Here is a 25,679-nt window from a genome sequence, read left to right on the forward strand (position 1 = left end):
TAATAATAATAATAATAATAATAATAATAATAATACACCTTTCCATACAGCGTTCCAGTTTTTAAAAGCTATGCCTGACCAAGGGACTGTGAAAAGGATGAATACCTTTATACTTCTTGTGCTGTGTTATTCATCATTCTCCAGGGTAAGAGTACCATTTCTTATACACTAGTCGGGAAAGGAATTTACAAAATAAGCATGTAAATTGTTTAAGTTCGTAAAGTATAAGCCTAACCTTAATAAGTTCAGAAAGAATGTATACCTGCTTCGTGCTTTGTAGCAGATGATTTATTGACTGACACTACAACTGACAGACTTTTTATATCTCTGCTGTCGGGAGGAAACCTCATAACTCCAAAATGTTCATTTTTCAGGAAATTAAAAATATACATTTTTCAGGAAATAAAGAAAACGTTATATTTTTAAAACAAAGCAATACAGCCTCATCAAAGTTGGTGTTTTATATATTGTCAATTATCCATGAGAGGGGGAGAGGTGATGGAGTTAGTTGCTTTAGCAGGTTTTGTCCAAAGCACTTTTTACTACTTTTCCATTGGTTCAATATTTTCGAAACAACACACAGACGTAAAGGGTGTTCAATATCACTGATTTATGCCAAAAAGTCTAAAACCTCCTGACAGCAACAATCCAGAATGATTTTTCAACTGTATTTTGTTTATAAATCTATATTTTAATAAATCTCAATGTGACACAATAAATCTCTGACAAACGTTGATTTTTTATTTGATCAAATCTTGTTTTCCCCTCAGCCTGAAACAATCCATGGTAAGCTTATATTCATTAACTAAATTACCTTATTTCAGTTGTTGAAATGGGTTTAAATAGGCCCAATAGACATACTTTATTTGGATTTTTATTCCAGTCAGCCTACGGCATCTATCTGGTGCTCAGTGTTGCATACCGTTGTTTCTGTCAGTTTCACAATGTTGTATCATCTCTCTGTTGCTCTAGATATTGGCGATGGCAAGGACATTACTGAAATCAACGAGGGTAACAAAATGTTAAACAAAATGGAATTCAAATGAAGTGAACTGTGTGTGGTGGTGTCATCCATTTTCTATGTTCTCGTTACAGGTTTAGACTTAACATTTGGTGACATCAGGGAGGTGAGATTAATATTTCATAAAATCACTACAATTTAAACACTTAATTGGTACCCTATTCAGTGGTGAGCATTTGGTGAAACATACCATACCATATCTACAACCTCACAACAACGCATAGCAACGTGATGCCTTTTGAGGTTGTAGATTGGCTTTTTTAGGTCAAGGGAGGGGGCCTAGTTTAGACCCCTGCCCTGAGGACTAAGTAAAGGCTTTAACTTGAGGTAATTGACACTTGCATACATGACATTGCGTGTGTGAGATTACAGTACTTTAAAGTTACATAAGATAAAGGAAACTTTGTTGTCCATTGAACTGTCCAAATTAAATGTGGTATAGGCCACTAAGGCCAGTAGTATACAGTAGTATACAGTCTACAGACAAACTAATACATACCATTTAAATGTTATGTAATAAAACACAAAAACACTAAATACATGTTTTTCTTGATTTCAGACATATCAGAGAAACACCATCAGTCGACAATGGCCAATCCCAGTACCCTATGTTCTGAGACAGTCTCTTGGTAAATACAAAGCTGACTACTATATACAGAATAGATATGTACTATTATTTTGTAATATTTACACTCTCAGTCAGAGATGAATTATTTATCACAGAGGATTATATGGTTTCATAACCAATAGCATGCAGGTAACCATCTGATCATTACAATAGTGTGGCACAACACTATTTTTTGTACATTTTATCTAAAAAGTAAAGAGATGCAGTCATTCAGATTTAGATTTAGATAAGGTTGTTGCATTCAGACTGAGACAGATCAGATTTGAAACCACCTCTGAATGTGGCTCAAGTCACATTGGAAAAAATCAGATTCCATGTGAATCAGATTTCAATCTTGATGTGGCACAGATCTGATTCAGGCTAGATTTTTTTTTTTTTTTTAACAATATATTTATTGCGTTTTTCTTTTTTTAACAAACAAACAGACAATACAATAAAACAATACAATACATAATACATCAGACAATACAATTACTTAAAATGAAAAACAAACAAACAAAAAGCAAAACAAGAACATACAGTACATACATAAATACAGTATAATAAAATAAAATAAGGGCACTTAGAATGGTAACAACAACAGAGTCCTTATGGCCACAAGACCAAACAGCTGCAGAGAATACAATTAGACCTTTTCAGTTTCCACCATTAAATAAGATAAATCATTAACCGTAATATATTGGATAAACCGTCCCCATATCTTATCAAACATCTTCTGTTTATTCTTCAAAGTATAAGTAATTCTTTCCAGAGGAAGACACAATGATAACTCCCTAAACCACTGAGCAATACTGGGTTTGCCTATCTTTTTCCACGATAAGGCTATAGCCCTTTTGGCTTGTAGTAAACATAAATCTAGAAATCTTTGTTCGCTACTCTGAATCTTATGGCCATGGGTAAAGACCTAATAGAAACAGTTTCGGGTCAAGCTCAATATCTATCGACAATATCTTCTGAATCTCCCTCCTCACTTCTTCCCAGAATTCTTTCACTCTTGGACATGCCCACAGACAATGGAAAAGTGTACCTTTGTCTTTACCACATCTGATACAAGTATCTGGAATATCTGCACTAAATTTATTTAATTTTTCTGGAGTGATATAGACCCTCATCAGCCAATTATATTGCAACAGTTTTAACCGAGTGTTACCCGTCTGGGAATGAGCATCCTCCACTCTTCCAATGTCAATTCCTCTTGTAGATCAGCCTTCCATGCGTTATATTTGGATTCAGAGGATTCAGGAGAGAATTCTACTAACATAGAGTATAAATCAGAAATGATGCCCCTATTAAAGGGGTTTCTGATAAGTTATTTTTCTATTATTGACAGGGGAGGGAGTGTCAGAGAATTCACCTGTTTAACCCCTATAAAATTCAAGCTAGATTTGGCTGCCAGTCTGAACACACAGATCTGTGACAGATCCGATCTGGTCACTTGCAAATGCAGTGTGAACGATCGGGCCAAAAGATCAGATTTGGAAAATAAATCAGATTTGAATCAGATTTGACTGGATGTGACTTAGTGATGACAAAACAACACACCACTATCGGTAAGTCAAAGCAATCACCGTAAAACAGATTCCTGACATTTGACTCATTTCAACCTTGCATGTTATGACCGTCCACTGCACAACCATCAACCATGACACCATCTGGACCAATTAAGACATGAATTCCAAGGGGGTCTGCCTGAGAGCCTTTGAACAATTCAGACTGAAGTCATGCATTGATTTCAAGCCCAGGGACTCTGAAGATAACTACATTTCTGTCCACACGTCACCTGGGTAGGTTGACTGTCTGTATCTGTCTGTCTGTGTCATCATTCAATATAACATGGACAGATGGCCATAATAATACGTTTAATTAACTTTCTGGCTACTTTCTGGCGATGTGAATGCAGGTGGAATTTAAATGTTTTTTGTTTCCCTGTTCAGATGTTGGTCCTACATTGGGCAATCAGGCTTTGGTGAAGATGGACAGCCGCTCAGTCTTGGGCCAGGATGTGATACAACATCCATTACTGAACACGAGTTTCTCCATGCTCTGGGCTTTTATCATGAACAGTCCAGACATGACCGAGATGACTACGTGACCATTAACATTACTAACATCAAAGAAGGTTTTATTAACATTACTCTCACATTTTGCTACACAGTAGAATCTAGTGTTCATTTCGATCCTAAGACTGTAGCTACACTCTTTGGAGTCAAATTAATACTGATGATTTTAATGTATCTGTAATTATCTTATGGTGTGACGATGGATTTGTGTCTCATCTAGGTAAACTGCATAATTTTGCAAAACTAAGTGAAAACAGAAGCAGCACCCAGGGAGTCTCTTATGACTACTACTCAGTGATGCACTATAGTCAGTATTCTTTCTCCAATGGGAATGGGCCCACTATTATCACCAAAGACCCAAAGTTTCAGAATGTGATTGGTCAACGTTTGGAAATGAGCTCCAGCGACGTGCTGAAGCTGAACCGACTCTATCACTGCAGTAAGGACCATATTATTTAAACATGTTTTCTTTAATACATTTAAGGTACAACTACAAAGGTATACACTTTCTAAAGTAATTCCTACAGGTCTTTGTGATGTTTTTATTTGGTCAGACCAACCTAATTGTCTTCTATTCTATGCTCAAATGCCTACAGATTCAACCATTGCATTTATAATGTACTGCGGTTTTTCTCATGTGACCGAATGTGGAATGAGTCGCTGTTTGAGTTCACATGGCCGCTGGGAGTGGGTGACATCTGCTGCTGGGGGTCCGAGCTCTGACGACACTAACCTACCTAGTGTCAGTGGTAAGTTGGCTGGGAGTGGGTGACATCTGCTACTGGGAGTCTGAGCTCTGACCACACTAACCTACCTAGTGTCAGTGGTAAGTTGGCTGGGAGTGGGTGACATCTGCTACTGGGGGTCTGAGCTCTGACCACACTAACCTACCTAGTGTCAGTGGTACGTTTTTACAATTCAGCTGATGCTAACCCATGTATTATCTCTGTTTTGGCGGTATAATAAATTGTTTTTTTTTTTGTTATCAAATGTTTTTTATTTAAGACAAAAAATCACAATAAAACATGTTAACATCATGAATGAAATAAAATAAAGAAAGAAAACAAAACATATAAAAATAACACATAACATCAAAAGAAAGGAACACAAAAACAAACAACAAACAGACAATCCCACCCACCCCTCCCCCCGGGACCACAAAATGTCAGGACTCCTACCACTGTGCAATAGGGAAAAATAAATAAATAATAATAATGATGACTAAATCATGTCCCCATTGGCGAAACGTCAATGTATGAGGTGGTTTCCAGTGCGAAGCAACCATCTTCTTTGCGGCCGTTACGCCAGCAAAGAAGACACGAATACGGGTATTATTTAATGGCAATTGGGATACATCGTTTAATAAGAATAGAGATGGAGAGGGTGTAATGTTAATTTGTAGAATAATTGAAAGTTTAGCAGCAACCAAATTCCAAAATGTGAGGACACTCATAATAAATTGTTATATTTTAATTTTCAACAGCACAGCTAGCTTTCAGCAATTATAATTGCTTAGTAGTTTGTTACTCAGATTCAATATTGAGTTGATTTCTTACACTAGATCACCACGGGTACCCTTATTTTACCTTTAACTTTACCATGTCTTTTAACTGTCTCATTTAACTGTATGTGTTTTATCTCCAGATATTTCAAATCTGCAGAATGAACCCTCACTCCCATGTCCCAAGGTTAAGCCAACCAACTTCACTACAAAGAACCATGCCAATAAGAGCCCATGTGGTGCACAGTAAGTCCACAAACTGCTTCTGGATAACATGAACAACAATTAACTGAGAATATGGCAACTGGTTGTCACACATTTGACATAACGTTGTGTTAACTTGCCCAACACTGGTTTTAATTATTTATTTGATGTTTCTTTCTAGTAAGAATTGAGGCTCAAATACCTGCACGTACAGTGGATTATGCAATAGGGAAATTGAAGTTAACGGTATCAAGGCAAACATAAAGAGAAAGAAGAAACATCCGTACACTTGTTTGTAGAGCTCCATAGTAGACGTACTTTATTTAATTGGCAAAACATCTGCAACATTTCGACCCTTTACTTTAGGTCTTCATCAGGCAAATGTTGGCATTTCAATCTGATCATGATCTCATCAATATGGTCATCAAACAACCAACACGTCAAGCATCTATTAAGATAAATTCTTCCTACTTCCTTCCCCTCATGTGTCAAACCAGTTTGACATGTTGGAACACCTCAATCAGATATGTCATCATGTACATTTTGTTAAAATGTGCTTTCACATCCTTGTAGCATTTTAAAATTATGACAAACATCTACAGCACAGACTATATCATTAAGAAGGAAACAAAACAAAAAGAGATCGGGCTCAATCACAAGACAATGATGGGAATATTGCACGACAATGTTCACCTATAATGACATTCCCAAAATAGGGATGGTACAGTATGTTGAACATATTTAAAGGCTCATCATCAGAAATTTGTAGAAATATTCCAGATATTGTATTTGTTTTTAACAAACTAATTACATAATTATTGTATTTATTGTATTTTATCTCCCAAGTATTCATTGCATCTCCAAATGATATTTTTCCCCCAGTCATCATCGACAGAAGTCTGCATAACACCATTGTGCTTGATAAAGCACTTGCCGCCATTGGACCAGTTCGAGCATCTGAACCATGAAGCTGGTGTCAGTCAGTCCTCCAGTCATCACCGTCTGTGAATTTATTTTTTAGTGAACCTGACTCTGTGACTCATACTTCATCGTACGACGAAGAATTAAGCACAATTGTGCCTCATATATTCTGCTAATATGTCAGTAAAGCTGTGCAAGTTCTATCTATTCCTAGTGAGATGCAGTACAACATTTTCAAAGCAATAAACAAAAAACCAACAAAACAGAACGGCAACAGAACGGCAACATTTCCTCATTGTGTGATCTAATACATGTTTAAAACCAGTTACAGACACTTGGAGGTAAGTCTGCAATCAAAGATTTAAATTGGCCGTATGTAATGGGAGAGCAGATCTTTAATTTAAGATGTAAAAACAAAAGGCTGTTTTTCCCAGTTCTGTGTTTACATTTGGAACCATTAGTGTAAGGTTGACGGGGATAAGATGATTCTTTCCCCTCCATCAGGCGCCCCGGCTGGCAAGGGGGAGGTAGTTTAGAGGCCAGGATTACTGCGTGTTTTTGTGAGGGTACCTACCCTAGGGCCTATAGGGGACACGGTGAGAACATGCAAACTCCACACAGAAAGGCCCTTTCGCCAACTCCACCTCGGGTATGGGCACTGATGACGTGGAGGAGAGAACACGCCCCCCAGCGTCCACAGTGGGAATCGGACCAAGGACCTTCTAGCTGTTAGGCGACAGCACTACCGACTATGCCACCGATACTTTTACTGAAGTACAAAATGTGAGTACTTTTTCCACCACTAAAAAAATAAAATAAAAGATCTTGTATCAGTTCAGTTGTATGTATGCATATACTGAAACTGTATATGCATACATGTACCATCCTTCATCTTGTATCGACCATGGCATTCTTCCAAAACGGTAACAGTGCAGATTCTGCCATTGCACCATTCTGCCATTCTGACTATGTGGTTTCCGTGTGTGGTTAGTGTTAGATAAGGGAATCGGAATGTTGGTTAACCCAACCAACTTCACTACAAAGAACCATGCCAATAAGAGCCCATGTGGTGCACAGTAATAATAATAATAATAATATATACGATTTATATAGCGCTTTTCTAGGTACCCAAAGTCGCTTTACAGAAAGAGTACAGACATATTTATTAGAAAACTATTTAAAAAGGTTTAAAAGGTTAAAAACTAGAAATCAAAATCAAAAGAGGGACAAACAAGAAGGGGTGTGTCAGTGTGTGTGGGGGGGGGGGTTATGTAGGGAAAGCCAGTTTGAAAAGGTGGGTTTTGAGTGTGCTTTTGAACATTTCGAGGGTGGGGGCAGCTCTGATGTGAGTTGGGAGTGAGTTCCAGAGAGAAGGGGCAGCCACTGCAAAGGCCCGGTCTCCCCACAGTAAGTCCACAAACGGCTTCTGGATAACATAAACAACAATTAACTGAGAATATGGCAACTGGTTGTCACACATTTGACATAACGTTGTGTTGGGTCAGCTACATGTAGCTTAACTTGCCCAACACTGGTTTTAATTATTTATTTTATGTTTTTTTCTAGTAAGAATTGAGGCTCAAATACCTGCACGTACAGTGGAGTAAGCAATAGGTCTATTGAAGTTAATTAATAGGCGTATTAGCTATGATTCACTGTTTTGCAGTGTTAGGTCAGCTACAGTACATGTAGCTTAACTTGCCCAACACTGGATAAGATGATTCTTTCCCCTCCATCAGGCGCCCCGGCTGGCAAGGGGGAGGTAGTTTAGAGACCATGCAGGATTACTGCATGTTTTTGTGAGGGTACCTATACCCTAGGGGACACGGTGAGAACATGCAAACTCCACACAGAAAGGCCCTTTCGCCAACTCGGGTATGAGCACTGATGACGTGGAGGAGAGAACACGCCCCCAGCGTCCACAGCGGGAATCGGACCAAGGACCTTCTAGCTGTGAGGCGACAGCACTACCGACTATGCCACGTGCCCCATTTTAGACGCTTTTAACACTACGAGCGGCCAAATGGAGGTCTCCGTCCTATCAAATAGTTACTCTCAGAGCTCTGAACGGAGATTAATCAAAACACGGAACATTAATCATTTCATAACCGAGCGCACCCGCACCATCTGAGAGCGACGATTGGGAAACATCCGATGTCATTTCCGGTTGGGACGTCATCCAATCTTGTCCCCCTCCAATTTTAATGGTTGGGATGAAAAATAATAACGTGAATAACTAACGGTCCCGTCGCTTGTCGCGTTAGAAGTCATCAAACCTCCCGTTGTTGTCGATCCCCTCGGGGGTGTTTTGGCTACATCTAGCTACTTCCAAGATGACACGGAGCGACCTTGAAATAGGCTCTGAAGCTGCAAATCGCTGGGCGCCCTGATTTAATGGTTCCAAATACCTCTGGGCGGTCAGAGTGTTTAACAAAAAATGAAAAGACTGCAATCAAAAGTTACTGCACCATTACTGCATCAACAAATTATAGTAAAAACTGGTCAAACAAAAATTGTCAAATGATATAAGAGAGATCTACAAGCTCACAGTGACTCTGCGTTGTGAGCTTGCAGATTGTCTATTTGTGGGTTTCCCCAGTTCAAATATGATTATTTTGTGAGGTCACAGCCTGAATTGGCAAAATATCTGCAACATTTCGACGCTTTACTTTAGGTCTTCATCAGGCAAATGTTGGCATTTCAATCTGATCATGATCATGATCTCATCAATCTGGTCATGAAACACCCAACACGTCAAGCATCTATTAAGATAAATTCTTCCTACTTCCTTCCCCTCATGTGTCAAACCAGTTTGACATGTTGGAACAAATGGAACACCATGTCATTTTGTTAAAATGTGCTTTCACATCCTTGTAGCATTTTAAAATGATGACAGGTATAGGTAAAACTCTGTCAGCTGCATAACAGTGATATGGAATATATTTCTCAAAGACAGAGCCATAGGAGAGCATGCATAATCAGACCAAAAGGCCCCAGAACTGAACCTCGAGGGAAGTCACATTTAATGGCAGTCGGGGTCGGGGATGACCAACATCACCCTCCCAGGTGTTTTAGAAGAGGTTACATGCCGGAATTCTGAAGTCCTCTCTTCTGGCACAACGCCATTCCGATTCCCTTATCTAACACTAACCACAACGGTCTCATTTCAAGTTTTCAAATGTATAAAAATGTTGAAAATAGCAGATCTACAAGCTCACAATGTGTTATAGATGCAACACATCATAGATTTCAAATCGCCGAAAAGTAGGGTTGAAGTGGTTAATGTATGTTTTGTAATATTAAACCAAATCTAGAATGTAACTAGTAACCAAAGCTGTCAAATAATTGTAGTGGAATAAAAGTAAAATATTTGCCTCTAAGATGTAGTGGAGTAGAAGTAAAAGTATTGGACATTTGAAGTACAAATTCCTCAACATTTTACTTGAGTACAGTACTTTCCACCACCACTGTTTTTTTTTAATGTTATGCAGCCTTGCACACATGACTAAACAACAGTGAATAAACACAAATTCTCAGCTCTTTTATCCTTCCGAACACTTCTAAAAAGAGACTCTTTGATGAACATCAGGTTTTAAATTAAATGGACAATTGAATAGCAAAACATCTGATGGAATGCTGTCTAGCTTATGGACAAGTAAAAACATTACAACTGTGATTAAATAATATATTATATCACATCATGGAATTGTGTTTAAAATAATCATTACACAAAGACTAGTTACATAAGTTCTTCCCTGACATAATATCTCCTTTGCAACAAATGTATCCCACAAGTTTCTGTACCAACCTAGAGAACTTCTGGACAGATGTTCTCAGATTCTCAGAGATCATTGGTATTGTTAGAAAATACATTATTATTGTGTAATTTTCTGAATGTTGGTTTTACTCTTCAATAAGTAATATATGTTTTGATATTGGGATTTTGAAGAAAGGTATATCATAGTAAAATGCACACAGTATCTGATTACAGTTGAGATAATGTGGATAATGCCTTTGACAATATTTATGTGATTGTGAATACTGTCACAATCACATAAATATTGTTACACATAAATATTGTTACACTTTATTGGCAGTTTGAAATTGTGACCACTTGCTGAGGACAGGCTAAATACAGGCATTTTTGGGTACGGAGCCTGCTTTTAACTAATTCAGATGGCATATGAAAAAAAAATATATAATGAAATGAATGTCATAAGAATACACAACTGTATTACATTTAACTTTGCAAGTGCTTTTATTTTTATTAATTAATTTATTTTTAACATCCACTCAAACATCCACTCAAATATTTTGACAATGCTCATTTGGTATGTCATCCGTACTGTCGTTTTAACTTTGAAACCTGTTTGGGCTATCTGGAAATAGACTGCTTATAAGCACGGCGTACGGAACTGTACCACACAGACCTAAATATTCCGCTGAGGAACAGACAAACATAGTCTACATGAAGGCTTGCAACATGGTAATATTAACCTTTAATTAAATGTCATTGAATACAAAATAGTCTTTAGATCAACTGAATAATCTTGCAGCATAGTTTAATAAAATAACTTTTGATTAAAATTATTACTTGAATAACTACTACTACTACTATACTACTGCTAATAATAATTATTATTAATCATTAATAATTCCATACAGTGTTCCAGTTTTTAAAAGCTATGCCTGACCAAGGGACTGTGAATAGGATGAATACTTTTATACTTCTTGTGCTGTGTTATTCATCATTCTCCAGGGTAAGAGTAAAACATTTTTATACACTATTCCGGAAAGGAATTTACATACACTTACTTACTATTATGAAAATAAGCATGTCAATTATTTAAGATCATAAAGAATATACTATATTTTGTGCTTTAACAGTTGCTTTATTGACTGACACTAGCTTACAGACTTTTTATAAATCCAGAATGATTTTTAAACTGTATTTTGTTTATAAATCTATATTTTAATAAATCCCAATATGACACTAAATCTGAACATGACAAATGTTGATTTGTTGATTTTATCAAATCTTCTCCCCCCCTCTCAGCCTGAAACAATCCATGGTAAGCTTATATTCATTAACTAAATTACGTTATTTCAGTTGTTGAAATGGGTTTAAATAGGCCCAATAGGCATACTTTAATTGGATCTTTATTCCAGTCAGCCTATGGCATCTGGTGCTCAGTGTTGCATACCGTTGTTTCTGTCAGTTTCACAATGTTGTATCATCTCTCTGTTGCTCTAGATATTGGCGATAGCAAGGACATTACTGAAATCAACGAGGGTAACAAAATGTTAAACAAAATGGAATTCAAATGAAGTGAACTGTGTGTGGTGGTGTCATCCATTTTCTATGTTCTCGTTACAGGTTTAGACTTAACATTTGGTGACATCAGGGAGGTGAGATTAATATTTCATAAAATCACTAAATACTAAAATAGCAGATCTACAACCTCACAACAACGTATAGCAATAAGCAATGTGATGCCTTTTAAGGTTGTAGATTGGCTTTTTTTGGTCAAAGACAGAGGGAAAAGGAAGGGGCCTAGTTTAGACCCCTGGGGATTATGTAACGCTATAAATTAAATTGACACCAATCTGGGAACACATTGGCAAATCACAGGAAAACACAGCGTCCTCTTTGACATGAGTCAACAGTCTGTCTGACACTTTTATATATATATATATATTTTTTTCTATATTATTTTACTGCCTTTATTGGATAGTGTACGGTTTGGTGAGAGATGGGGGTGACACGTGGCAAAGGTTGTCATGATCGGGAGTCGAACCTGCGACACGCCGTCAGGCTGGCTTAGCAGCCTAGGTGCCCGGACCGCTACACTAGCCACCCAGGCCTAGACTAAATTGACAAGTGTCAATGCATGACATTGCGTGTGTGAGATTACAGTTACATAAGATACAGTTATATAAGATAAAGATAAAGGAAACTTTATTGTCCATTGAATTGTCCAAATTAATATTTGTATAGGACAGGCCTACAGTAGTATACAGACAAACTAATACATCCTTCTATCCTAATGGACAGGGGGTTCACAAGCACATGGCCGTTTATCCATGCTCCTTCTCCTTCTCCTACCAAACCACTCCGTTAGCACACATCTCTCCATGCAAAAAAACATCTGCACGCCACCCGAATCCAGCTGCACTACATTGCATCCACGCAACTGTCATATTTACTGTACAAATATTACTTTTGTCAGACACACTGTTATTGCACAACATTTCGCTGTGACGCAAATGACATCACAACTTCCTCATTCCCCGGCACCTCCCCTTTTCACTGCACACACACACATACACAGTTACACACACGCACGTGCGCACACACATACACAGGGCACAGCAGCACGGGACAGCACAGTTTGCTACAGTACAGTACAGTATGGTAAGGCACAGCACAGTACAGTGCAGTGGAGTACAGTACAGTACAGTACAGTGGAGTACAGTACAGTACAGTGAAGCGCAGCGCAGGACAGGACAGTGCAGAGGACTACAGTATACTATTCCCACTAGGTTACCACATTTACGACATCCAAGCAACTTGGTATATAGAAACATTGCCACTTGCCATGCTTGCTTTTAGACGGAAATAAAAACAAGCAAAACAAACAATAGGGCCACTCAGCCAGGTTGCCAAGTTTGCACTTTCCAAGCAACTGGGTTGCCATATTTGCTTTTAAAAAAACCAAACAAAAAAAACAATATCGAGTATCGCCCTCCCACTATTGCCTTCTTCCCATTTGCAACGCGTGGCGCTATAGGACAATGTAATAAAACACTGAAGTGTCTATTGTTTTTCTTGATTTCAGAAATATCAGAGAAACACCATCAGTCAACAATGGCCAATCCCAGTGCCCTATGTTCTGACACAGACCCTTGGTAAATATAAAGCTGAACTTGTATACAGTAAAATCCTAAACTATAATTTTGTAATTTTTCACACTCAGTCAGAGTTTATATGTGGCACGGAAGGTTTTATGGTTTCATAATAACCAATAGCAGGTCATTTATTGATCATAATAGTGTGGCAGAATACAAATTGTTTTGTACATCTAAAAAGTAAAGAGATGCAGTCATTCACCTGAAACACTTGAATTGATCTCACTGACCCAAGAAAACAACACAACACAACACAACACACCACTACTATCAGTCAAGTCAAAGCAATAAGTGTAAAAGAGATTCCTGACATTGACTCATTTAATCCTGATATGACTATCCACCTCTACTGCACAACCATGACACCACCTAATGGACCAAATAAGACATGAATGCCAAGGGAATCTGCATGAGAGCCTTTGAACAATTCAGATTGAAGTCATGCATTGATTTCAAGCCCAGGGACTCTGAAGATAACTACATTTCTGTCCAGACGTCACCTGGGTAGGTCTGTCTGTCTGTCTGTCTGTCTGTCTGTCTGTCTGTCTGTCTGTCTGTCTGTCTGTCATAATAACATGGTGAACAGAATTTTAAACTATTTTGTTTTGTTAGTTGTCAGTTGGCACACACTATATTGTTAATGGGGGTCCCTGTTCATCATTCGTACCAGCTTATGGCCATAATAACAAGTTAAATTAACTTTCTGGTAACAGTGTGAATGCAGGTGTAATATTTTTTTTCTTTTTCCCCTGTTCAGATGTTGGTCCTACGTTGGGCAATCAGGCTTTGGTGAAGATGGACAGCCGCTCAGTCTTGGGCCAGGATGTGATACAACATCCATTACTGAACACGAGTTTCTCCATGCTCTGGGCTTTTATCATGAACAGTCCAGACATGACCGAGATGACTACGTGACCATTAACATTACTAACATCAAAGAAGGTTTTATTAACATCTAAAGTTCCTTTTCATTACTCTCACATTTTGCTACACAGTAGAATCTAGTGTTAATTTCGATCCGAAGACTGTAGCTACACTCTTTAGAGTTAAATTAATACTGATTAATTTAATGTATCTGTAATTATCTTATGGTGTGATGATGGATTTGTGTCTCATCTAGGTAAACTGCATAATTTTGCAAAACTAAGTGAAAACAGAAGCAGCACCCAGGGAGTCTCTTATGACTACTACTCAGTGATGCACTATAGTCAGTATTCTTTCTCCAATGGGAATGGGCCCACTATTATCACCAAAGACCCAGAGTTTCAGAATGTGATTGGTCAACGTTTGGAAATGAGCTCCAGCGACGTGCTGAAGCTGAACCGACTCTATCACTGCAGTAAGGACCATATTATTTAAACATAATACAGGTACAAATGTATATTTACAGTGTAAACATTCACAGACCAACCTAATTGTGTCCTATTCTATGCTCTAATGCCTACAGATTCAACCATTGCATTTAAAATGTATTGCGGTTTTTCTAATGTGACCGAATGTGGAATGAGTCGCTGTTTGAGTACAGATGGACGCTGGGAGTGGGTGACATCTGCTGCTGGGGGTCCGAGCTCTGACCACACTAACCTACCTAGTGTCAGGCCTGAAAGTGGTATGTTTTTGAGTGGTGCAACCACTCCCTTACAGAGCTATGTGTGTGTGTGGGTGGATGCCTGCCTGCCAGGGTGGGTATGAGCTCGAAAACAGCATGTTTTTTTCACCACCTGTGCGCAACCTAACACACACATAAACATCGGGCCGGCCCCTGGACACGTTCCTGGGGGTCTGGATGTGAAAAAGTGAAATAGATCAGGGGTTTTCAACTGATTATGAACCAGGGACCACCACCCTGACTGAGAATTGTAACATAATTTTCAATTAGTTTTAAGTATCCGAAAGATTGATTGAATGTTTACAGTGTTCATTCATTCATTCATGATGAATGAATGAATTAATCTTTATTTTCGTGTCTTGTCGTTAAGACCCATCCCTTATGGGATTATAAGACACCAACAACATAAATAAACAATATCACGTTCACTTCTCACACAGAAGCTACACCAGGTATTTGGTCAAAACAGAACAGAAATAAGCAAAAACATAAAAATAAAATACATGATACATCACATATAAGTTTTCTTTGTCCGTATGTACCACTGTATCAAGAAGACATTTCCTGCCAAGCCAGAAAAACCCACCTATAGCTGAAGCCATTTGTACACTTAGACGTATTATAACTAAACCCAAGGGCGTCAACTCCGGTAGTGCCTGAGAGCTTAGTCGTTATAGGGACCTTCTGCCCTTGACTAAACCTGATGACACTTTATGTAGTCCAGCAGTAAACAAACCTTCTTTCATTTCAAGGATATGCATTAGGCCACGGACACACGAATCTCACGATACAATCTTATTTATCTCTGCTACCCCAACCTTAATCTCTCAAGAACAGAACTGTAAATGTACAAATGAACTGAAATGTACAAAACACATGCTAGGACCTTAAGTACCTTAAGAAGACATTTCCTGTCAAGCCAGAAAAACCCACCTATAGCTGAAACCCAAACGTTTAGAAACCTCTGTTCCCTCTGTCCCAATGAACAAAACAATTAGCTGTAAATTATTTAAATTTGTCATTTTTTGAATAGCTTGTTTCCTTTCCTTTTCAGGGGTTCACTCACAAAACTCACAAGATGGTAAGTACAGTTATGTTTTACCTGGCTAAAGAGCAATACTATCTGCAAGGTCCTTGCAGATTGTTTTTGAAAAATGCAGAAAAACACATGCTAGGACCTTAAGTACCTTAAGAAGACATTTCCTGTCAAGCCAGAAAAACCCACCTATAGCTGAAGCCATTTGTACACTTAGACGTATTATAACTAAACCTGATGACACTTTATGTAGTACAGCAGTAAACAAACCTTTTTTCATTTCAAAGATATGCATTAGGCCATGGACACACGAATCTCACGATACAATCTTATTTATCTCTATACCCCAACCTTAATCTCTCAAGAACAGAACTGTAAATGTATAAATGAACCCAAGCGTTTAGAAACAGTGTATACAGAACCTCTGTTCCCTCTGTCCCAATGAACAAAACAATGTGCTGTAAATTATTTAAATTTGTCATTTTTTGAATAGCTTGTTTCCTTTCCTTTTCAGGGGCACACTCACAAAACTCACAAGATGGTAAGTACAGTTTTCGTTTACCTGGCTAAAGAGCAATAATATCGCTGCTCATTTCTTCTAACCCAGCCCGTTGATGCATATTGTGGTTGAATTACAGACTCAATAAGGTTATAAGAACATAACTGTAGTCTATGAAAAACTCAGTGTAAACGTCCTTGCAGATTGTTTTTCTTTCTATGAAAAATGCAGAAAAACACATTCTAGGACTTTAAAGGCAGTAAAGGACCTTATGTGTTTTATTTAAGTAACAGCAGACTGTCTTCAGTGACACCTTTTAACTATTTGCTCCATATACAGCCTATGCTATTTTTCTATTTATTCAGTGGTACAAATGTACACATGTTAGCTGTCACGGTGAGTCAAAGGGTAGGACCCAAATGCAGGACAAGAGCAGGAATGTTCAAATAAAATGATTTATTAATGCAAAATGGCGTCAATGCTACAAACAAAACAAATGAGTAGTAGCAGCATGCAGAAATTGCCAAAAATGCAAAGGTTAGCACAAAGCAGTAAACCGAAAGTTCAAACATGAAAACCTTTTGAAGCAGTAAAGTACAAAAATGCAGCCTTTCAGAATTGCAAAAAAAAACCAGAGAACCAGGAACCCAGGTACAACACAGGGGACAAGGAAGTATGTTCTGACAGTGCGAGTGTGGAAAGAGTCCAGTCTTATAGACCGATTCAGAAACGGGTCTCATGGTCGCAGGCAACGTATTTCCTGTAGGCGGAGACGACATATCTGCGGTTTCCCCGCACAAGGCTGCTGCTTTATACCTCATACTAAGCACAAGTATGAGGTATAAAGTACAGCAGCATGTTGCCTTAAATTATTATTGTTATATCACTTACTATTACTGTGTTAACTTATTATTCATGTCATGTGTGAGTGGATAGGACCCGAATGGAAACAAGGCCGCAAGGTCTTTCTTCGGTGAAATCCTTTTTTGGACAAAAATGCATGACTGTACTTTGTGCTGTTTGCATTTATGTTGCCTAATAAAGTATTCAAAATAAAGTATTCAAAAGCCATGTGTTCCTAAAACAGAAAGATTGGGTATTGGGTAAGACTGACGTTATGTATCTTTCAGGACCTTTCACTGCTTTGTCTCAACCATTACTTTATGGCTCTGGTCTCAGCCACTGCGGTAGATATTTTGACATTCCGTATTTATTTATTTTTATGTTGCCACTACTGTTGGAGCAGCCATAAACTACACAGGTTCATCCCGATGTTCTGGGCATCTTTGTAATGTTAAAGGCCTATTCATAGTCTGGATTTTCGGTGGTGAGGTGACCACCCCTCCGGTGGTGAGCTGACCACCGGAGCTGAAATAACGTTGAGCGGCCATACTCTGTTTTTACTCACCACCGCTCAACGTTATTTCGCGGTGGTCGCGGTGGTCAGCTCACCACCGAAGATCCAGACTATGAATAGGCCTTTAGTGTTAAAAAAACAAAAGCATGTAAAAGAGTAACGTTTGAGGCAGACTAACATCAGTCACTTTTCCATTCACTGTAGTAGAAGGAGGTGCGGGGAAACCGCAGATATGTCGTCTCCACCTACAGGAAATACGTTGCCTGCGACCATGAGACCCATTTCTGAATCGGTCTATACCGGGTCTATAGAGCGTCGCAGTCCCTCCCCCTTTCAGAACGACGAGTGGCCCAGGAAATGAATCGCAATGCATTTGTCCCATAGGCTTTTCTTAAAGTATTTATTTAAAGACTGTTACGCCGCGGACAAAGCCAACTCGGATCGTGACAAATCATGACAATGAACACAATATTTTGGGCCGATCAAATCATTAGAAAGAAGACAATAAAGGCAGGAGACAACACTATTTGTTTTGTTTTTCTTGCGATTCATTTCCTGGGCCACTCGTCGTTCTGAAAGAACTCTAGGGAGCAGGGTAATTGCCGAAGTGTTCACAGGTGTGGAAGGGGCATGGCACTGTTGGGCTGGAGAGGGAGTGGGAACAGGTGTGTGACAAGGACTGAGTCGGAATGGAGAGTGGCTGACATGCAGACAGGGGAAGGGTCAAACCATGACGGTTAGCTACAACTAAGGCATTGTAGTTTTTTGGGCAAAGAGATGTGTTTTAAAAGAACCCGAGAATCTAGTATAGAATTCTGTCAAAGTGTGTGTGTGTGTGTGTGTGTGTGTGTGTGTGTGTGTGTGTGTGTGTGTGTGTGTGTGTGTGTGTGTGTGTGTGTGTGTGTGTGTGTGTGTGTGGGGTGCGGGATTAATACTTCATCGTATGATAGAGAGCATAAATTATGCATTACTCTATTGGCTTTGCAACCCAGATCAATTGACGTTTGTGTCTCTCTCAGTGTGCGGCCAGCCTCCTCTGAACACCAGAATAGTTGGAGGTGAGGACGCTCCTACAGGGAGCTGGCCGTGGCAGGCCAGTCTACATTCATCTAGTACTTCTCCAAGTCACTTCTGTGGAGGATCTCTTATTAACAATGAATGGGTGATGTCAGCTGCTCACTGCTTCTCAAGGTGGGGCGTTATTATCAGCAAGAGTCTCTGAGACCATTTCATTAATACTTGCAAAAGGAAAGTGAATATTGTGCTAATTATGGATTGCCTTTTTTCTTTATTCTTAGTAACACTGTACCATCTGGTCTCACTGTTTATCTGGGTCGGCAGAGTCAAGAACTATCCAATCCTAACGAGGTCTCTCGGTCGGTTAGCCAGATCATCCGCCACCCCGACTATAACTCTATTACTAGTAATAATGACATCGCTCTCCTGAAACTTTCATCGCCGGTGACTTTTACCAGCTATATCCGACCAGTATGCCTGGCAGCATCGGGGAGCACCTTCTACAGTGGCATCGACAGCTGGATCACCGGCTGGGGTACAATTGGATCTGGACGTGAGTACAGTACAGTAAAGGTCCATTTTAATGGTAGCATTTCAAACCAGGTGAATTACAGTAATACAACAAAGAAACCCCCATACAGAAATGAACTCGGTGACTGTGATGAAAGAAAAGAAATACGTTTGATATGATAATTTGCTCATGAAACTAACTTTGTGTCTCCCTAGTTGCCCTTCCTTCCCCGAAAAACCTCCAGGAGGTGGAGGTTCCAGTGGTGGGGAACAGACAGTGTAATTGTGACTATGGAGTGGGCGCCATCACTGACAATATGATCTGTGCTGGCTTCACTGATGGAGGGAAGGACTCGTGTCAGGTGATCATTTGAATGGTTGTGTTCATTGTGAGCATTTCTTCCCGGAAAAGATCTCATTGTTTTAATACAGCATGTGTTTCCCTACACGACAGGGAGATTCAGGAGGCCCAATGGTGAGCAAAGAAGGTTCTCGCTGGGTTCAGTCTGGAATAGTGAGCTTCGGTCGGGGTTGTGCCCTACCTAATCTCCCTGGAGTCTATGCCAGAGTGTCTCGGTACCAGGATTGGATCAACAGTCACATCAGCAGCGACCAGCCAGGATTTGTCAACTTCACGTCCTCTGGGACTAACAGTGACCTGAGCGTCACCTGTGCTGGCCTTCCAGCTATAGGTAAAGAATGAAATAATGAAATAATCATGCAGTGCATGCCGTTATAATTTATAGCTGAAGCTGTTTGCACACAACACTTAGACGTATAATGACTGGTACAGACACTTTATGTAGTACAGCAGTAAACATAAACCTTTATCATTTCAAGGATATGCACTCCCTAGAGGCCATGGAAAAACATTGTCCCTGCATCCCTACATCTGCCGGTTATAGCGCCACCATGAGGCCGATTTCTGTTAGTCGCACAGATTTCATCCAAATCTCACGCAAATTGGTCCACATGATCTCTGTAGTCATGTGATCAAGACGAGTCTGTTGGATTTCTCAGATTCTACACTGATTGGCTTACACACTTATCGCTATAGTCATGTGTTCAAGACGGATCTGTCCGATATATCATTTTCCATCCTAATTGGCTAACATTGGCTTTCAACGTTTGCAGGATTGGCCCGTTTTGAAAAATAATAAGCCTCAAATCATCCAATTGCCATCCAAGGCAAGAAGAAATAACACCCTTTTCACATTGGCCTATTATAGCGCCACCAGGGAGGCCACAACCTGACCTGTCCTGGTGGAGACCTGTGCCGATTTCCTTATAATGCTGACTCAATCAGGCAATCCGGTACAGTTTCCCTTGAGATTCTAACTCCCTTTTCTGTGGAAGTTCTTGACGTCCGACTTCCCAGTAACTGACAATATTGACGCGTCATCATCACGTAATTTACTGCATTGTTTCTCAACTTGTGGTCAATACAATAAATTAAAATACAAATCTTCACTTTCCTACATGCATGGTCAGGGACCACATTCAATACCTTCACGGACCACCAGTGGTCCACGGACCACCAGTTGAAAACTCATAAAATAGATGATATAATTAATAAAATAAAATAATGCCATATTTATAATAATTATTTGGATGGAGCAAAAGGCCTGCAATGTTTTATGACAATTGATTGATTGATTGATGCAACTAATTTACTTGCAACCATTATCCCCAATGGCAGTTGCAAGCATAGAGTATTAAAAGGATAGAGACTGATCTGGCGCGAAGCTCCACCCCCTCCGCTATTCAGTCAGTGGAAGTTGCTCAGTGGCGTTTTGAAGCAGCCGGAAGGACCGTCTACTTCCGCCTTTTTTCGCCGATTCAGCATTTGGGCACCAAATCTTGGTGCCCAAATGCAGAAGTGCAGCTGGGCTTTAACATTGAGTGCTCGGTTGCACGGGGTTTCCTCGTCAAGAATCCACGGGTCCGCCTGCAGTCCTTCCTCTTACCACTAGGGCCCAGCGCTTCAACGTTGGAGTGCCTCACTGGCCCCTTGGTTGCAAGGAGTTGCATTGGTGTGGTTTGAGACCCTAACCCTAAAATATAAGAAATGTAAAAGTTTGAGAAACACTGTTCCATTATGCAGGTTACTTCATGCATGCTAGCACAGCCTCTGGCATGGAAGGAGATTCCATCTGGATGCAGACCATGAGGATGAGTCCCAGCAGGACGTGTCATGTCCAGTGTCTCCAGTTCTACTACTACCACAGCGGGAGCCCATCAGACCAGCTCAACATCTGGATCAGAGAGTTCCAGGACCAGTGGGACTCTACAGGAAAACTACGTCTCATGGGACAGATCACTGGTAAGGAGGGATGGACAGACGGACAGATTGATACACAGAAAAACGAATGGACAGACACACGGACGGACAGACAGAATATAAATCATGTAACTGCATCGTATACAATTTAAATTAAGACAAGGATTACAGTGAGTATTGTAGAACAGGACTCCCAAATAGCCATATCCTCTGCAAAAAATATACATGCTCATCTGTTTTCGTGATGTTATGTCATTTTAGTTTCCTTCTATTCATCCTCTTCTTTCAGGTGCATCCATGCGATGTATTTTAGTTCTTAGGTATTCTATTCATAGTGACTCATAGGAATAGACTACGTGACAACCAGGTATAGTCTGGTGACCACCGGAAAGATGGGTGACAGCCGGAATGTAGACGGCCCCCCGGCTGACCGGGTTACCCGGGAGCAGTACGGGTTGGCCCAGCCTATATCTTACGTGAGGAGGAAGCCCAAATAAACCTCGGTGAGGCCTTTAGGAGGGCCATTCAAGCCGCAAGCGTAGCCTGCAGCACCACCGTTGCCCAGGTGGAGCCTGCAGAATCATTGCGGCTCAAGAATCTACCACTACTGAATGAAGTGTCTGGTGCTGGGAGTCTGGTACAACGCACAGGTCCTGGACCTGGTGTGAGCAGGAGTGGACCTGGTGAGAGCCTAGTCCTTCCATGTGCCAGATTGGTCTACCTCCCAGTCCCGGCAGAGTAGTTCCGGAGCGGCGGATTGTGTGGCCCTGGTCTTTCCCTATTCAATAGGGAAAGACCAGGCCCACACAATCTGCACACAAACCACAGTTTGGGAAACCCTGCCCTATTGGGTCTGATCGAGGGTCACCTGAGTGAGAGGTATGATGTTCGCGAGATCCGAAACCCTATCAGGGTGTTGATGCACTTTCCCTATATCTGCTATCTTATGCACACAGGTTTAGGACAACGGAAAGCGCCTCTTCAAACCACCCGTAATGCGAATACGTTTGATAAAAGAATGGGCTCCTGATTTGGAGCTGCCTCGATGACGCACAATATTGCAGAACATTCACAGCTCAGAGGTCTCATTCTGTCTTAACCGATTGAATGCGGGAGCGGGATATTCACGTGGTTCGATTCCCAGTGGTCCGATGCGGGAACGGGAGATTTACGTTAACTGCATGTTTTTATTGATTACGGGTTGATTACTTTCATTCACCTTTCTATGCGCCCGGACATCGGCATTGTATAACGTCTGCAACACACATGGAGTCATGGACAGATGTATGTTTCCTTCTTCATATTATGAACTAACAAACGAATCACATTATCGAGGGACCGCCATGAAATCAGTGGCCGCTGGCCGGGTCTTCCGTTGGGGAGCGGAGCACCACCACTGATCACCATAGCCGTCTTTGCCAGCAATCACTATACCTCGGTCGTGTGTTTTATTCATTATAATTGCAGTGATAAGACCGCAATGAGAATGAACGCGTCAGGGACGTCATCGACCCGGTTGTAATGTATAACGAATACACATTTCCTCATCCGATCCTAAACCGTTGTGTTCTGTGGAAGCTATTTCCCCTTCCTCTTCGAGTTGCTCTTTTCCATCGCTCCTGCTTCAAAGAGGGTGTCTGTCCAGAGAGGGGTTTGCCCAGACATGTTTCCCTCCTAGCTTGCAAGTTGCAAATCAGTGAAATCACTACCATCGCCGATCCAGTAACGCGTGAGATAGATTAGGCGAAGTGCGCATCATCATCATCATCCTCATGAAACCAGAGTTATGAAGGTTTAAAGTCACAGACATTGACAGGCAGATATAAAAATGAACACAAATAAATTAATATCCTATACATACTATACACCGAATGAAAGCCATGTCAGTAATTGGTTATTGAATGCAGCTTGCGCCCACCAGAGAGAACTTTAGAGAAGTCATGGACCTGAACAACTAAATATTCACAAAATAAGGCCTATAGCGACATGTACACACTATATACCGTATGAAACAAAAGACTCTCTGCTTTCATAAGAAAAAAACTAATATTGTAATAATAATATAAATCACACCCCTGTGAAGTGAGCGGTGCAACTGTTGCAACAAATACTGTTGCAATTACATCCTTTATGATTGTGGAACTCCTTCCTCCAGGTTCACCAACATCTCATTGGCAGCTCCACCATGTTCCTCTAAATGCCAGCAAGACCTTCCAAGTGGAGTTTCAGGCACAGAAAGGAGCAGGTAACTCTTCAGGAGGCTTCTCCATAGATGACATCAACCTCTCCGAGACGGAGTGTCCACATGTGACCTGGCAGATGAATGACATTGAGCAGGTTTTGTCCAACAGTCCCGACGCCTATACCTTCTTGTATGGTCCAAAGCAGTATTCCAGTGAAGGCTATGCATACCAGGTTGTAGCAGTACTGCTCAGAAATTACGCATACCGGTATATCGGACTGTTTGTGCGTTTGGTGTCCGGTGAGAACGATGACCAGCTGGAATGGCCCTGTGCATGGAAGCAGGTGACTTTTCAGTTGCTGGATCAGAACCCCAATATCCAGTTGCAGATGACCAAGCAGAGGAGCTTTGTTAATGATGCCAATGAAACTGAGAGTGATGGTGAGCTTGAGGGATGATTTGTTCCAAAAACCTAGCTGTTGCATGCATGTCATCTTCAACAGTATTTTCTTGTGGGTTGTTTACCATTTCTACCTGTCATCTGTAAACAGGTACTTATACTTGGGGCAACCCTCGTCAAAATGGTGTAGTGGTGACAGGGGAGAACAATGAGACATATTTTGCCAACCCATTGTATGGTATATTGTTCTTTGCCAGTCTGAGTTCAATGAGAGAGAGAGACTTCCTGAAGGGGGGAAATGTGGTTTTCCATATCGACTTCCAAGGTAGGCACACTGAGTACTAGGCAACATTTCACCTTGAAAGTTGACCATATAACCAGATAAATGAATTATGATTCTATACTTTACATTGATACTTGTATGAGTTGGAACCACTGGAAAGAATATTTTTTCTTCTCTTCTAGATATTTCTCCTCTTGTTAATGGCAGTGATCTTCCATGTCCAAAACTACAGCCAGCAAAGATTTCACATCCTCCGAATACTCTTAACAATCCATGTGCCGCACAGTAGGACAATATATCTGATTATTATGGGGATAAATGATGGTGGCCTATTGAAAGAAGAGTACAATTTAGCACTACATTGCTAAGTACTGCAATTAATTATCACGCAGTTTCACACACAATTATTCTCTGCAATCCATCCAAGTTGACAACTATGAGAAAAAATGCTGCTATATTACCCTATTGTTCGAAGACTACAGTACGTTGTTTTTCCAATGGAAATATCCCAAAAACGTGGTCGTATTATAATCGAGGACTAGGACAATTTGACATTCAGTGTTCTTTTTCCACAAATGGTTCTTGGAAAAATTTGGGTCGTCTTATAATCAGTCATCTTATATTCTGCGCAATACGGTACTGTATTACTGAACACATCCTTTATTTAAATACGGTACTGTATTACTGAACACATCCTTTATTTCAATACGGTACTGTATTACTGAACACATCCTTTATTTCAATACGGTACTGTATTACTGAACACATCCCTTATTTCAATACGGTACTGTATTACTGAACACATCCTTTGCAATGTAAGACTACTGATTGAGTGATTGTAGATGTTACTGTAAAGTCACTCTGGATTAAGAGCGTCTGCTAAATGCCTAAATTGTAAATTGTTGTTGTTCCCTAGGGTGACGACAACCCCACCTCCAACCACCCCACCTCCAACCACCCCACCTCCACCTACTCCACCTCCAACCACCCCACCTCCAACCACCCCACCTCCACCTACTCCACCTCCACCTACTCCACCTCCAACAACCACTCCACCTCCAACCACCCCACCTCCACCTCCAACAACCACTCCACCTCCAACCACCCCACCTCCACCTCCAACAACCACTCCACCTCCAACCACCCCACCTCCACCTACTCCACCTCCAACAACCACCCCACCTCCACCTACTCCACCTCCAACAACCACCCCACCTCCACCTACTCCACCTCCAACCACCCCACCTCCACCTACTCCACC

At 40.5% G+C, this 25,679-nt stretch overlaps 2 protein-coding genes across 2 annotated transcripts; both read left to right on the forward strand.

Moving 5' to 3' along the window:
- LOC308318584 (meprin A subunit beta-like) lies at positions 1 to 24,707 on the forward strand (the record flags this gene model as incomplete). The annotated part of the gene is made up of 13 exons (XM_080768200.1): positions 1 to 145; positions 771 to 786; positions 973 to 1,011; positions 1,096 to 1,127; positions 1,581 to 1,650; positions 3,316 to 3,433; positions 3,584 to 3,768; positions 3,930 to 4,148; positions 4,306 to 4,458; positions 21,377 to 21,595; positions 23,709 to 24,176; positions 24,287 to 24,460; positions 24,601 to 24,707. The coding sequence occupies exons 1-13, from the start codon at positions 71 to 73 to the stop codon at positions 24,705 to 24,707; spliced, it is 1,875 nt and encodes a 624-aa protein (XP_080624326.1). The 5' UTR covers positions 1 to 70.
- Positions 13,633 to 19,975, forward strand: LOC308317900 (prostasin-like; the record flags this gene model as incomplete). Its single annotated transcript, XM_080767248.1, has 9 exons — positions 13,633 to 13,748; positions 14,002 to 14,186; positions 14,365 to 14,583; positions 14,692 to 14,853; positions 16,404 to 16,430; positions 18,765 to 18,936; positions 19,044 to 19,315; positions 19,489 to 19,634; positions 19,727 to 19,975. The coding sequence occupies 9 exons, from the start codon at positions 13,633 to 13,635 to the stop codon at positions 19,973 to 19,975; spliced, it is 1,548 nt and encodes a 515-aa protein (XP_080623374.1).
- Positions 24,708 to 25,679: the final 972 nt, after the last annotated feature.

Source organism: Protomyctophum bolini (assembly GCF_963924005.1).
Source record: "Protomyctophum bolini genome assembly, chromosome: 7".
In the NCBI taxonomy this organism is placed as follows: domain Eukaryota; kingdom Metazoa; phylum Chordata; class Actinopteri; order Myctophiformes; family Myctophidae; genus Protomyctophum; species Protomyctophum bolini.